The sequence below is a fragment of the Oncorhynchus tshawytscha genome, linkage group LG02, assembly GCF_018296145.1.
Source record: "Oncorhynchus tshawytscha isolate Ot180627B linkage group LG02, Otsh_v2.0, whole genome shotgun sequence".
NCBI lineage: Eukaryota > Metazoa > Chordata > Actinopteri > Salmoniformes > Salmonidae > Oncorhynchus > Oncorhynchus tshawytscha.
Genome location: NC_056430.1, coordinates 58,935,241 through 58,949,207, shown reverse-complemented (window position 1 = coordinate 58,949,207; position 13,967 = coordinate 58,935,241). Strand labels below are relative to the sequence as shown.

Sequence of the window (13,967 nt, the reverse complement as noted above, 5' to 3'; positions counted from 1 at the left end):
TTGCAAGAACTTAAAGGCTGCATAAAGGCTGCTTTTGTGTGTGTAATGGCCCTCAAGGTTTGAGTGGGGATTGCCATCAATATGCCACTCGGGTATGCTAACAAACAGGAGGGCCTGGGTTAGGGTTGTTCAATATGAGAGTAGGGTCCAGAGAAAAAATATCTAGCTTCTAGACACTTCAAGGATATCTGGAATACATCTGATGGGTCTAAGCAGGTACTGTAGTAGATGGTAGTATTTCTTGCCCTCTAATAGGCTTGGTAGGGCCTTGACCATATTGCTCGCTTATACCGTTCAGGTTTACATTAATTGTCTAGGGAAAATGGCTAGAGGTTGTTTCTGGGCAGGGCCTGTGAGGACCGTTTCAGCCAACGAGAGTCGTGGTACTGTAGCTACATGGCTCATATGATTGCCAATCTCCTGCTTTGATGTGTCCTCTTCCTCTTCAGACATCTTGCTCCTGGCTGGGTGGGCACGAGGAGCCACTAACGGGCTTCACCTGGCGGGGGGGCTGCGAGAGGGAGACCACGGGCATCCTGGCCTGGAGCGAGGTGTTTGTGGTGGACAAGCCAGACGGGAGCAAGGTAAATACAAAGTCGCTTTTCCCTTGGAAGGGCACACGTTTTCTCCCAACTAAGGTTTGAATTGTTAAGACTTTGCACTCCAAAATCAAAGTTTGTTTGATATTTTCAAACCGCTAAAACAATCAAGATGAGTCCATATCAAACACCACCAGTAAAATGTGGAAATGATATGCTGTTGTCTCGATTCATTTTGGATTGCGGCATATAGCTGGATTTCCAAAACAGATTTACGAACTTTGATTTTGGAGTGCAATGTCCCTTTAAAGACACGATTTAAGATTTCCAGTTGTCCATTGGTTATTTCAACTGATTTAATACCCCTTGATTTGGTAAAGAATGCGACTTCTTCACTGATTTATCCTTTCCCTGCAGGTTGCTGTTCTTCTAATCGACACACAGGGGGCTTTCGACAGCCAATCGACCATCAAAGATTGTGCGACGCTGTTTGCGTTGAGCACCATGACCAGCTCTGTACAGGTATGACGCTCCCCCTCACAGTATTGTGTACCCTTTATATTAAGGTGTTCACTGCTCAAAGAAGTAGGGGAGATCTACAATGTGTGTGTGTTTAATTTGCCAGTATTGAACAAACAATAGTAGGGAACTGGGTGATTCTAGGCTGTTTGGAGTTTGGATGAGGAATGCCACTCTACCTATCCCCCTTTTCGCCAGTAAGTATCTGGATTGAAAAATTGGCTTTTTTCCCGAGACTTGGTGCATGTTATTGCATGCTAAATAAACAGTTGAAGTTATACTGTCATGTGCTAGTTCTAGACTGTGATTGAATACCATACTTTCCCCGCTCCCTGTACCAACTTTTCAATTCATGCAAAACAGTGATTGAAAATGTGATCTATGTAGACTTCAGGTTGATGTTTTGTCACCCGTTAGGTTTACAACTTGTCTCAGAATGTGCAGGAAGACGACCTTCAACATCTCCAGGTTTGTGTGTGTCCATGTTTAAGTCCCCCTTCCAGAACAATCCAATCTTCAACACTGCCTTGGATGTTGAACTCCACAAACAACTTGAAAAGGATCTTTACTTTGAGGTTATCACAGCCCTCCGGGGGGGAAATGTCTACATGATGTTCCTTTGATGATCAACCATGCAGTTGGAACTATTGTACTTAAGTGGGTCACAATTAGAGCGCTTGTATGGAAGTATATAGCTGCTTTCTCCCTTGTTAAAGATATGGACGTTTGAAATGCTAAGTGAACGTCACATTTTGACTTGAAATGTGACTGTACCCCTTTTGACTCGAGCACCCCTAGAAGCAAAAGTTATTTATATATGTATATGTAGCCTCTTTAAAACCTACTCAACAGACGACTCTGAAATTAAGCGTGTTACTAACATTACTATCCTATTAGACGGCAACAGTCCGCTGCAAGACGGCTCCTTGTTATTAATAGATCGACTGACTGTTGTCCTTTTTGACAAGAACGTGGAGTATTACTCTGCTTTATGCCTGACTTTTTGTTTTTCCCCTACCTAGCTCTTCACTGAATATGGGAGGCTGGCCTTGGAAGAAATCTACGAGAAACCATTTCAGGTATAATCGCATTTCTCTGCTGCCTTTCCTGAATGAATGGCATGCAATGCCTTTCTTATTGGATAATAACGACGAGATTTTTAAGTAATTGAGATGGAGCTAATGGGCATCTCTAGAGTCTTATTCAATATGGCTGCCATTACTTGACATTTTGTGAAAAATCAATAGTCATGTAGTATCTTGTTTAATATTTATTCCTTGACTTCCACAACAGACTTTAATGTTTCTTATAAGAGACTGGAGCTACCCTTACGAGCATTCTTACGGCTTAGAGGGAGGGAAGAGTTTCCTGGAGAAGAGATTACAAGTATGTATTTTTTTCACTTGCTCCATTCTAAGAAAATAAGAGCTTTAACATCTGACATTTCAGGAACTAAAGCACTTACACACACATTCTAATTTTGCATCTGCTGTTCAAACAGCCTGGTGTCCTATGCTTGTGCAGTCTTGCCAACTCCTATGGTCATTGGCACGACAACGACCAGTAGTAGGCTATACAGCACATGGAGAGGTGATTCTAGCTACAAGGCTGCACACTTGGGTTCTGAAAGAATAGATGCCAACACTCTGACAGCTATGCTGCCTTCGTCAGGGTTTTTAGCGCAGACCGATCTGAGACCAGGCCAATTCGAACTATTTGTCCAACCATTTACTTGAATAAGCAAGGGTCTCTCCACTGTGTGCAGGTGAAACAGAACCAGCACGAGGAGCTGCAGAATGTCAGGAAGCACATCCATTCCTGCTTCTCGAACATTGGCTGCTTCCTCCTGCCCCACCCCGGCCTCAAGGTGGCCACCAACCCCAACTTTGATGGCAGACTCACAGGTACGCTGTCAGAAAAGGTTGCTCAATTACCCTTGTGGAAAGATTGCACACCTGTCTCTGAGAGCATGAACAGCGCCATTCAGGGCTGTCTCTATTATTAAGTAGTCAATTTCCTCTTCTACTTCTGTGTTTTGACAGTTGATTGCGCTGCCCATGTTAAAACAGGCTTTAGTCAATGTACCCCCTAGTCAACTCTGTCAATTCCAAATAAACCAGTCCCTACCCCAAGGCACTCCTGTCAATCTGAAGTGATTGGATGGGTCTAATCACTATGGTCAAATGTCTACCTAGCCAATCAGAAGGTACGGTGAAGCTATTACCATAATGCTATATCAATCATCTCAGATTTCCAGGTGTGCCTAGGGAAGATGGTTCACTGCAGACTTGTATTTTTGGATCTTAGAGGAAAAGTGCTACATAAATGCCATCTATTACAATACGAAGGTCACCTTTCAAAGTTCTAAAACAACACATTTGCCTTTATATAGTTGCATTTAAGGTCTGGTGGTGTTTTTAAAAGGAAAATGTCCAGACCTTTTAATAAGAAATGCATTTCCCACTTGTCTCCCCCTCCAGATATTGATGACGATTTCAAGACTGAGCTAGTCAACCTAGTGCCCATCTTGTTGTCCCCGGAGAACTTGGTGGAGAAAGAAATCGGAGGATCCAAAGTGACGTGCCGAGACCTTGTACAGTATTTTAAAGTAAGTTGATTGTTTCAAGCATTCCTTCTGAGCTTATTCCTTGCCATCATTAGCCGGCCAGTTACTCAACCCTGCACCTTAGAGGAAGCTGCCCTATGGACATAGACGTGGAATCACTGGTCACTTTAATAATGCTTACAAAATGAGTAAAACAGTATGTATGTAGATACTGTATTCTAGTCGATGCCACTCCGACATTGCTCGTTCTAATAGTTATATATTTCTTTATTCCATTCTTTTACTTTGCGATTTGTGTGTATTGTTGGATACTACTGCACTGTAGGAGCTAGGAACTCAAGCATTTCCCTACACCCTCAATAACATCTGCTAAATATGTGTATGTTACCAATAACATTTTATTTACTCTATACCTCAACTTTTATATACCCTTTTTTCCTCAATTAATATTCTTCTTCTGAAACAAATGTTGCTTGTTTATTTTTTTCGGCACAGGCATACATGAAAATATACCAAGGGGAGGAGCTGCCTCATCCCAAGTCAATGTTACAGGTAGTTCACTCTCCAGATAGTCAATGATAAATTCCCCTAACAAGTAACTGGATTGTGTTCAGTAGGCACAAAATGGAATATAATAGTTTGAGACCGGGGGTAAAACGGGGAGGCACTACCTGAATTTATCCAATTAGAAAGCTTGTTTTCTGTTGCAAAATGTTCTTGTAAATATAGCCCTGAAACATTCTCATGTTTTCACTTGTAGTTGACAAAATGTATTGTGCCATGAACATTCATTGCATCCCGATGCCTTTTGATAACATTTTAAGTTACTTAGTCAATGAGAGATTAGCAAACTATATGCTTTTAATCATGGGTGTATGGAGTTGTGCCCATTTCTGTCCTATGAAGTCATTTCTAACCAATATTTGTCTATTTAGAGGGCCCGTTTGGCTCAAGAATACCTCCAGAGGCAACACGTATTCCATATAGGCTCTAAAACTTTGAGTCGAATTTCATGTGAATGTAGGAGATCGTTGATGCACCAAAGGAACCTAATCTCAGGACGGCTGTGTTTTCCCCTCTGCTTTCTCCCGCTGTCACCTAGGCAACGGCTGAAGCCAACAACCTCGCAGCTGTTGCAGGAGCAAAAGACATTTACAACAAAGGCATGGAGCAGGTAATTGAACAATTACTTTCTGTTTTGAGCATCCAATTTAGCATATGACTGACTAATAAAAGCAGTCGAAGCGTTTTCATCTGTGCGGATGAGTTGTGGCGTGTGTTACTAGCTACATTTTTACTCAAGATTGATTTAGTCGAAAAGCTTTTTTTGTTTAGTTTTTTTTGTTGTCCATTTAACCATCAATCTTCATTAGACGGCTCTAAATAAACTCGGAAATAGCTCTGTTTTTGCTCTCAGCAAAGTTGTGTCCTCCTAGCTCCTACATCTAGCTATGCGCTGGCTCCTTGTAGATCTGAAAGGATTCGGTTGATTTGGTGTGCTGATGTTCACATTTACGTTGTTTCTTCTGTATTGATCTATACTGACCAAAAATAGAAATGCAACAATTTTTCTGATTTTACTGAGTTACAGTTCATAAGGTAATCAGTCAAATGAAATAAACTCATTAGATCCTAATCTATAGATTTTACATGACTGGGCAGGGGCGCAGCCATGGGTGGAACTGCGAGGGCATAGGCCCACCCACTGGGGAGCTAGGCCCAGCCAATCAGAATGAGCTTTTCCCCATTAAAATACTTCATTACAGACAGAAATACTCCTCAGTTTCATCAGCTGTTCGGGTGGCTGGTCTGACTCTCCCACGGGTGTAGAACTGGATGTGGAAGTCCTGGGCTGGCGTGGTTACACGTGGTCTGCGGTTGTGAGGACGGTTGAACGTACTGCCAAATTCTCTAAAACAATGTTGGAGGCTGTTTTATGGTAGAGAAATAACCATGAAATTCACTGGCAACAGCTCTGGTGGACATTCCTGCACTCAGCATGCCAAATGCACGCTCCCTCAACTTGAGATGTATGTGGTGCTGTTGTGACAAACTGCACATTTTAGTGGCCTTTTATTGTCCCCAGCACAAGGTGCAACTGTGTAATGATTATTGCTGTTTAATCCTCTTCTTGATATGCCACGCCTGTCAGGTAGATGGATTATTTTGGCAAAGGAGAAATACTCACTAACAGGGATGTAAACTAATTTGTGCATGAAATTAAGCGAAATAAGCTTTGTATGGAACATTTCTGAGATCTTCTATTTCAGCTCCATGAAACATGGGACCAACACAACATGTTGCTTTTTATATTTTAGTTCAGTGTACACTACCGGTGAAAGTTTTTAGAACACATACTCATTCAAGCTTTAACCTCTTGAGCTTATGGCTCAATACTGCCCCCGTTGGAGGAAGTGCGTGCCCATAGTAAACTGAAAATATTTTTTTCCAAAATTGCTAATATATGCATATAATAATAATTATTGAATAGAAAACACTCTAAAGTTTCTAAAACCGTTTAAATTATGTCTGTATGTAAAGCAGAACTCTCAGGGCAGCCTTTCTCCCAAACTCTCTCTTGTCAAGAGAAAAGTTGGGTCAACTTTGACGTCATCGCCCCCACCCTTCCCAGGCAGCTACCGATCTGGGAACAGTATGTATTTGTTCAGCGCGATGTCTGCTTTCAATTGGCACGTTCATTGTTTGAATTTCGTGCTCCCTCATCCTTTGGCGGGCGAAAATGCCCGGTTCACTCTCACATACATGCACTCTATTGCGCGCGGCCGATTTGGGGAACGTTCTTTTCCAATAGACACCAGTTGAAGCCGGTTCGTTTGTTCGCGATGATCATTGTTTTACATGATAAAAACATCATTTTGCTCGATTCTGCACTTAGTTTGACCAGTTTAGTCAACATATAATATGTAATTTTGAAGTTTGATTGCGCAAGAGTGCGGGACCAGAAGGAGCAGAAGTTATTTTGGGTGCATTTCAGCTGAAGCTGTTAGCATATGCTAATACAAAGACGCACAACTTGAAACCAAACGATGTATTGGGTAAGTATGACTCCTTCTACGTCTTCTGATCGAAGAACATCAAAGGTAAGGGAATATTTATGTGGTTATTTTGGGTTTCTGTGGACTCCAAACGTAGAGGAGACACTGCTAATATCTGAGCGCCGACTCATAGCATAGACTAGTGAACGAATTCTGTAACGTTAAAAATAAATGTAACACAGCGGTTGTATTAAGAAGAAGTGTATCTTTGTAACTATATGTAGAACATGTATATTTAGTCATGTTTATTGCTTGTTATCTGACGTTATCTGTCCGAGCTATCATAATTTCTCCGGACATTTTGAGTAGCATTTTTTGAAATGTCGTCATTGTAAACAGAGATTTATGGATATTAATGGCATATTATTGAAAAAAAAAAATGTACTGTGTAACATGTAATATTACTGTCATCTGATGAAGATTTTCAAAAGGTTAGTGAATTATTTATTTTTTAATCCTACTTTTAAATTTTATATTTTCTGGGACAAAATGGCCGCCGCTTGCATTTTGTTTCGGTGGTGGTCTAATATAAATGTGTGCTATGTTTTCGCCGTAAAACATTTTAGAAATCTGACTTGCTGGGTAGATGAACAAGGTGTTTATCTTTCATTTGAGCTATTGGACTTGTGTAGGTGTGGAGGTTAAATATGTCTAAGAATATTTTTTCACATTTTGCGTTATGCTAATGAGCTTGAGCCGTAGTCACGATCCCGGATCCGGGATGGGTAGCATCAAGAGGTTAAAAAAAACAACGATTTTCTACATTGTAGAATAATAGTGAAGACATCAAAACTATGAAATAACGTAGTAACCAAAGTGTTAAACAAATCCAAATATATTTGAGATTCTTCAAATAGCCACCCTTTGCCTTGATGACAGCTTTGCACACTCTTGGCATTCTCTCAACCAGCTTCATGAGGTAGTCCCCTGGTATGCCTTTCAATTAACTTCTTGATGCACCCATCCCGTTACCGGGATCGTTTTCGTCAACATCCGCTGAATTGCAGAGCGCCAAATCCAAATTAAATTTTCATGAAATCACAAGTGCAATATAGCAAAACACAGCTTAGCTTGTTGTTAATCCATCCACCTGGCGTGTCAGATTTCAAAAAAGCTTTTTGGCGAAAGCATACCAACCGTTTATGTAAGGACATCTCTCTCAGCAGACAAAACATTAGAAACAGCTAGCAGCCGAGTAGATTGGTCACGGAAGTCAGAAAAGCAATAAAATTAATCGCTTACCTTTGATCTTCGGATGTTTGCACTCACGAGACTCCCAGTTACACAATAAATGTTCCTTTTGTTCCATAAAGATTATTTTTATATCCAAAATACCTCCATTTGGTTGGTGTGTTATGTTCAGAAATCCACAGGCTCGAGCGGTCACGACCAGGCAGATAAATTCCAAATAGTATCCGTAAAGTTCGTAGAAACATGTCAAACGTTTTTATAATCAATCCTCAGGTTATTTTTACAATATATAATCGATAATATTTCAACCGGAACTGTAGCTTCTTCAATAGGAGAGAGAGCGAGAAAATGTCTGCTCCAAGCTGTTGCGCATGCAAAACGTTGCTGGCACCCAGCCATACAATGACGCGATGTGATCTTTCGCGCTCATTTTTCAAAATAAAAGCCTGAAACTGTCTAAAGACTGTTCACACCATGGGGAAGCCATGGGAAAAGGAATCTGGTTGATATCCCTTTAAATGGCGTGAAGGCAGGCAATGGAAGAGAGCTTTCAGGAAAAACAGCGCGTTCGCCTGCAATATCAGTTCTGTTATACTCACAGACAATAATTTGACAGTTTTGGAAACTTTAGTGTTTTCTATCCTAATCTGACAATTATATGCATATTCTAGATTCTGGGCCTGAGAAATAGGCAGTTTCATTTGGGTATGTTTTTCATCAAAATACTGCCCCCCTACACTCAACAGGTTAATTAATTTGGAATTTCTTTCCTTAATGAGTTTGAGTCAGTCAGTTGTGATGTGACAAGGTAGGAGTGGTATACAGAAGATGGCCCCATTTGGTGAACAGCCAACATAAGTGAAGAGAAATGACAGTCCATTACTTTAAGACATGAATGTCAATCAATACAGAAAATGTCAAGAACTTTTAAAGTTTCTTCAAGTGCAGTCGCAACAACCATCAAGCGCTATGATGAAACTGGCTCTCATGAGGACCGCCACAGGAAAGGAAGACCCAGAGTTACCTCTGCTGCAGAGAATAAGTTCGTTAGTTACCAGCCTCAGAAATTGCACCCCAAATAAATCCTTCAGAGTTCAATTAACAGACCAATCTCAGCATCAACTGTTCAGAGGAGACTGTGTGAATCAGGCCTTCATGGTCGAATTGCTGCATAGAACCCACTACTAAAGGACACCAATAAGAACTTGCTTGGGCCAAGAAACACAAGCAATGGATATTAGACTTGTAGAAATTTGTACTTTGGTCTGGAGTCCAAATTGGAGATTTTTGGTTCCATCCGCCGTGTCTTTGAGACGCAGTGTGGGTGAACGGATGATTTCTGCATATGTTTCTCCCACTTTAAAGCATGGAGGTTGTGTGGGGTTGCTTTGCTGGTGACACTGTCTGATTTAATTTAGAATTCAAGGCACACCTAATCAGCATGGCTACTGCAGAGATACGCCATCCTATCTGGTTTGCGCTTCGTGGGGCTATCATTTGTTTTTCAACAGGACAATGACCCAACACACACCTCCAGGCTGTGTAAGGGCTATTTTACCAAGAATGAGAGTGATGTAGTGCTGCATCACATGACCTGACCTCCACAATCCCCAGACCTCAACCCAATTGAGATGGTTTGGGATGAGTTGGACCGCAGAGTAAAGGAAAAGCAGCCAACAAGTGCTCAGCACATGTGGGAACTCCTTCAAGACTGTTGGTAAAGTATTCCAGGTGAAGCTGTTTGAAAGAATGCCAAGAGTGTGCAAAGCTCTCAAGGCAAAGTGTGGCTACTTTGAAGAATATATTTTGATTTGTTTCTTTTTTGGTTACTACATGATTTCATAGTTTTGATATCTTCACTATTATTATTCTACTATGTAGAAAATAATACAAAATAAACAAACCCTTGAATGAGTGAGTAGGTGTTCTAAAACTTTTGACCGGTATTGTATTTATCCAACATCTGAGTGGCAAAGAGACGTGTCTAGACTTAGAGGCTAGGGGTTGACTTGCGATTGGAATTGCGTGTATGATTTAATTGCCATTAAATTGTCTTGCATCTGTCAGATGCCCAGCCCATATGGGCTTATAAAACACTGAATATTCAATAAGTAAATGAGTTGCAGTATGTTTGTCCCTCATGGCGAACTCTCCTTTCTCACAGGTGTGCGGCGGCGACAAGCCCTACATGGCCCCCGATCAACTGGAGTGCTGCCACGCAAACCTGCTGCAGGTGGCGGTCAAACACTTCCGCTCGGTCAAGAAAATGGGCGGCGAGGACTTCTGCCGGTGCTACCAGGAGCAGCTGGAAGCAGAGCTGGACGAGGCCTTCACTAACTTCATCAAACACAACGATGGCAAGAACATCTTCTACGCTGCGCGCACGCCCGCCACGCTCTTCGCCGTCATGTTCGCCATGTACGTGGCGTCGCTGGTCACGGGCTTCCTGGGTATCAACACAGTGGCCACGGTGTGTAATCTCATTATGGGCGTGGCACTGGCTGCGCTCTGCCTTTGGGCCTATGTGAAGTATTCCGGCGAGTTCCGCGAGGTGGGCAGTGTCATCGACCAGGTGGCCGAGACCCTGTGGGAGCAGGTGGGTGACCCGGGAGTGGAGGGTGGGGGGGCAAGACGTCTCTTGATCAGTCAGAATATTATGCATGTTCTGTTTCTCTTGCTCGGGCTCTTTCACTCCTATTTGACCACCTCTTATCTCCCTTTTTAATGTATGCCTCTTTTCTTTTCCTCCCTTTCGCTCTTTCTTTCTACCCCCTCACTATCTTCCCTTTCCCTGTCTCACACCATGTCCCTCTCCTGCTTACTCTTTTACAGAGAGCGTTTCCTCCCAAGCTCTTTGTCCTGTTCTTTTCCTAACCTGTTTGGATGTGACTGAATGTGATTCTCTTTCCTCCCCCTCAAACCAGAATCTTCCCAAATCAAGTTTATTTTCCTCATCAGCCTCTCTCTTCCCTTTCCCCGTTCCCTATCTGCCTTTGTCTCTCTGGTTGCACCCTGATTCTTTACCCTTTCTCCAGATGTGTGCGCCCGCCATGGATTTAAAAAAAATGTATTGGTGTAAGCGTTGGCTTGAGGGAGTTTCAACCATTGTTAAATCCATGAGAGGGAGGGTGCAAGTGCACACTTTGGAAGGAGGGAAAGATAATTGGGACACCTCCCTCACTACTTTCCCCACTAATTAGTCTTCCCTCTTTTTATCTTTTTTTAAAAACTTTGTGCTTGCCACAGAGGACGCCACGAAAGGTAAGATGTGGACAGGGGGGAAAAGGGCTCCTTTTCTGAGGCAGAAATAACTTCAAACGTCACTACTAATGTCATTCACACGTTCCACAATACTTCCCTTGCCTTGTTTTCAGATCTTTTCCAAACTCTTTGAGGTGGCGAGGAGTCGAGTCTCGTTGGATTCCTTGATAACGGCCCAGAGAACGAGACTGGCCTCGAACAACAATGTCAAGAAGAAAAACTAGCACCTGCCCCCCCTTCGCTTGGTTTCCAGTGTCCATTTTTTAGGACCATATATAAATGTTTTCTTTTTTGATAGCTCATGGTCCCCATGCCATGCTGGTTTAGTATTTAAAAACTGCATTTTATACCTGGTTCGCACCACAAATGTGGAATACAGGTTGGCACTTTCATGGTTGATTTCTCATATGTTGTGGGGTTTAGGGTGGGTAGGGTGACATCGGGGAGTGTGTGCGCTCTCATGATAAGCTGCCACCATTTCCATTTTTGGTATGGATGAATGTACGAACAAACAAATGAAGCTTGCTTTCCTTTCTTTGCTCCTTTCTCTCCACCTCCAGTTGTTGGTTTTATCCTCCTTTCCCCCTCCCTTTCATCTGACATCTTCCCCTCCTCCTTTTCTTTCCCACCACTCTTGTCTCTCTCCCCAGGTGTTGAAGCCTCTGGGCGATAACTATATGGAGGATAAAATTAGGCTGAGTGTGGTCAACAGTCTCTGCTTGTCTGAGCGAGCCGTTGTCACAGCACGGCAAGTTAGAGTAAATGGGAGACCCATTGCCCACATTAAGTGTCAACTCGCCCGTAGAACCAAAGTTTACAGCTTTACCCTCTGTAATTGGTCCTAGCCGCTCGTCACTTAACTTGGGCACCCAATGAGAAGGTGGCTTTGCGAGCGGTTGGCAGTGTGGAGAAGGATGAGCCCGCCTCCTTTTCTTTGATCAGACTGCTGATTGGATGTCTTGTGAGATGCATCTTCCCCCCTCCAGTCAATGGAAACTGATTATTGTTATAGTGACAGGACATTTTGTGGTAGTTTTATTTAAGCGGGGCCAATTTACAGCTCAGTAGTTTTATTAGTGGTTGTCTGGGACATGCAGAGTTTAGAGGACTATTTAAGCTACAATGTACTCCTTGTCTTTAAGATCTTTCTCGTTTTCCTTCCTACTTGTCTGAGTGAATGGATATTAATCAATGTAAGAACAACCACTGCTCTCTTTCACTAACACTTGTCATTGGCGTTTTGCGACTACACAGTTACACACCGATCGAGGTATAGCTAGTTGTAGCCTGCCTATTAGTTCAGCGTCACTCTCCCACCTCCCACCACATCTCTCAACCAGCTGCTCTTAAGGTGAATCATTTTGATTTCTATTGAAGTATTATAATTATTATTCTTATTCTGTTGCAATTATTCCATCCAGACCATTACCGCCAATGTGTGCTGTTTTGTACAGTTTTTTTTTTTAAAGTTTTTTTTTTTTTTTACTCATCCCTAATGGGGCATGTGTACGAAATATACATATATAAATACATTTTCTATACCTTTTTTGTAGCTGGGAGAACAATGGTTTCGTGGTAGGCCACTGTGCAGTTTACTGTATTTAAATGAATGCTTTCGTGATTTGTGTATGTCCAATAAATTCTTTTTATATACATTTGTAAAGTAATCTACATTGAGCACTGCAATTCCACCCCTGCTGGCAAAGAATGTTTGTAAACTTAATTTTCTTCTGTTGCAGTTTAAAGTTATTATCGTTAATTTATTTTTCAAGACGAGATTAAAACACTACAGTATATGAAGTAATGCTTGATTGGTTTGTTTGTACAAACGGAGGCCCTTTTTTTGCTAAAGGAAATAAAATATAGGTGAAGTAGGCAATTTCCTTTTTTGGCGTCAGACCTGCCTAATTATCATTTGGAACCGTTTTTGTTTTAATAGGCAAAATTACATTTAACATCTGACTCCAGCATGATCCGTTCTTGCAATTGGTTGAAATTTTAGATTTAGATATAATTTATCAAGCAGTAGTTTGGGATGTAGTGAACTACTTTTTCAAATTGACTTTATAAAGTTTGTTTATGCAATGTTTACCCAGCCATTTGTCTTCGCAACACTTGTAATTTTTGTGCAGAAAAACTCCATTGTATCACAACTGTTGTACGCACAGGAGGCTGGTGGGCTATACTATAGAAGGATGGGCTCATTGTAAGGGCTGGCATGCCATTAATGGAACTGCGTCAAATGTGGTTTCATATTATTTCAGCCACTACAATGTGCCCATCCTCCTATAGCTCCTCCCACCAGCCTCCACTGGTTGCACGTCATTTGTACAACTTGGCTATACCGGGGCAAGAATATTGGGGAAATGAAATTGTCTTGAATTGTGGCTTCATTGTGTAACGTATAGTGAGGAAATTGATCATCGTCTCTAACTCCTCTAGTTCCACAATGAGACAGGGTGCAGGACAGGCAGCAGACTGTTAGCCACCCTGCCATGTTAGTGGAGTGTGCCACTAGCAGTCTGTGTAGTCAGCTCCGCTATCCCTATTGAGACTGTCTGCCTCAATCTAGGTTGGGCAAAACTAAACATGGTGGTGTTCGCCTTAGCAATCTCACTAGAATAAAGACCTAATCCATTCCTGTCATTATTGAAAGAGCTTGTGATATCTCGCATCTCAAAATAGGGCTACTTAATGTTAGATCCCTCACTTCCAAGGCAGTCATAGCCACTGAACTAATCACTGATCATAACCTTGATGTGATTGGCCTGACTGAAACATGGCTCAAGCCTGATGAATTGATTGTGTTAAATGAGGTCTCTCCTGGTTACACGA

The 13,967-nt window shown here is 42.0% G+C and overlaps 1 protein-coding gene across 3 annotated transcripts in view; it reads left to right on the top strand.

Annotated features, from left to right (window-relative positions):
• The window catches only part of LOC112266110 (atlastin-2), a 28,363-nt gene extending 15,435 nt beyond the window's left edge, over positions 1 to 12,928 (top strand). For 2 of the 3 annotated variants that reach the window (XM_042301632.1, XM_024443588.2), the window contains exons 3-14: positions 450 to 584; positions 957 to 1,061; positions 1,476 to 1,526; positions 2,081 to 2,137; positions 2,352 to 2,444; positions 2,824 to 2,962; positions 3,539 to 3,666; positions 4,120 to 4,176; positions 4,727 to 4,798; positions 10,036 to 10,467; positions 11,118 to 11,132; positions 11,246 to 12,928. In XM_042301632.1, the coding sequence (XP_042157566.1) occupies positions 450 to 584; positions 957 to 1,061; positions 1,476 to 1,526; positions 2,081 to 2,137; positions 2,352 to 2,444; positions 2,824 to 2,962; positions 3,539 to 3,666; positions 4,120 to 4,176; positions 4,727 to 4,798; positions 10,036 to 10,467; positions 11,118 to 11,132; positions 11,246 to 11,356 (1,395 nt within the window). In that variant the 3' untranslated portion in view covers positions 11,357 to 12,928. The remainder of the gene's footprint in view (positions 1 to 449; positions 585 to 956; positions 1,062 to 1,475; positions 1,527 to 2,080; positions 2,138 to 2,351; positions 2,445 to 2,823; positions 2,963 to 3,538; positions 3,667 to 4,119; positions 4,177 to 4,726; positions 4,799 to 10,035; positions 10,468 to 11,117; positions 11,133 to 11,245) is intronic. The other variant, XM_024443593.2, reaches the window with a different exon arrangement.
• The last annotated feature ends 1,039 nt before the right edge of the window (positions 12,929 to 13,967 follow it).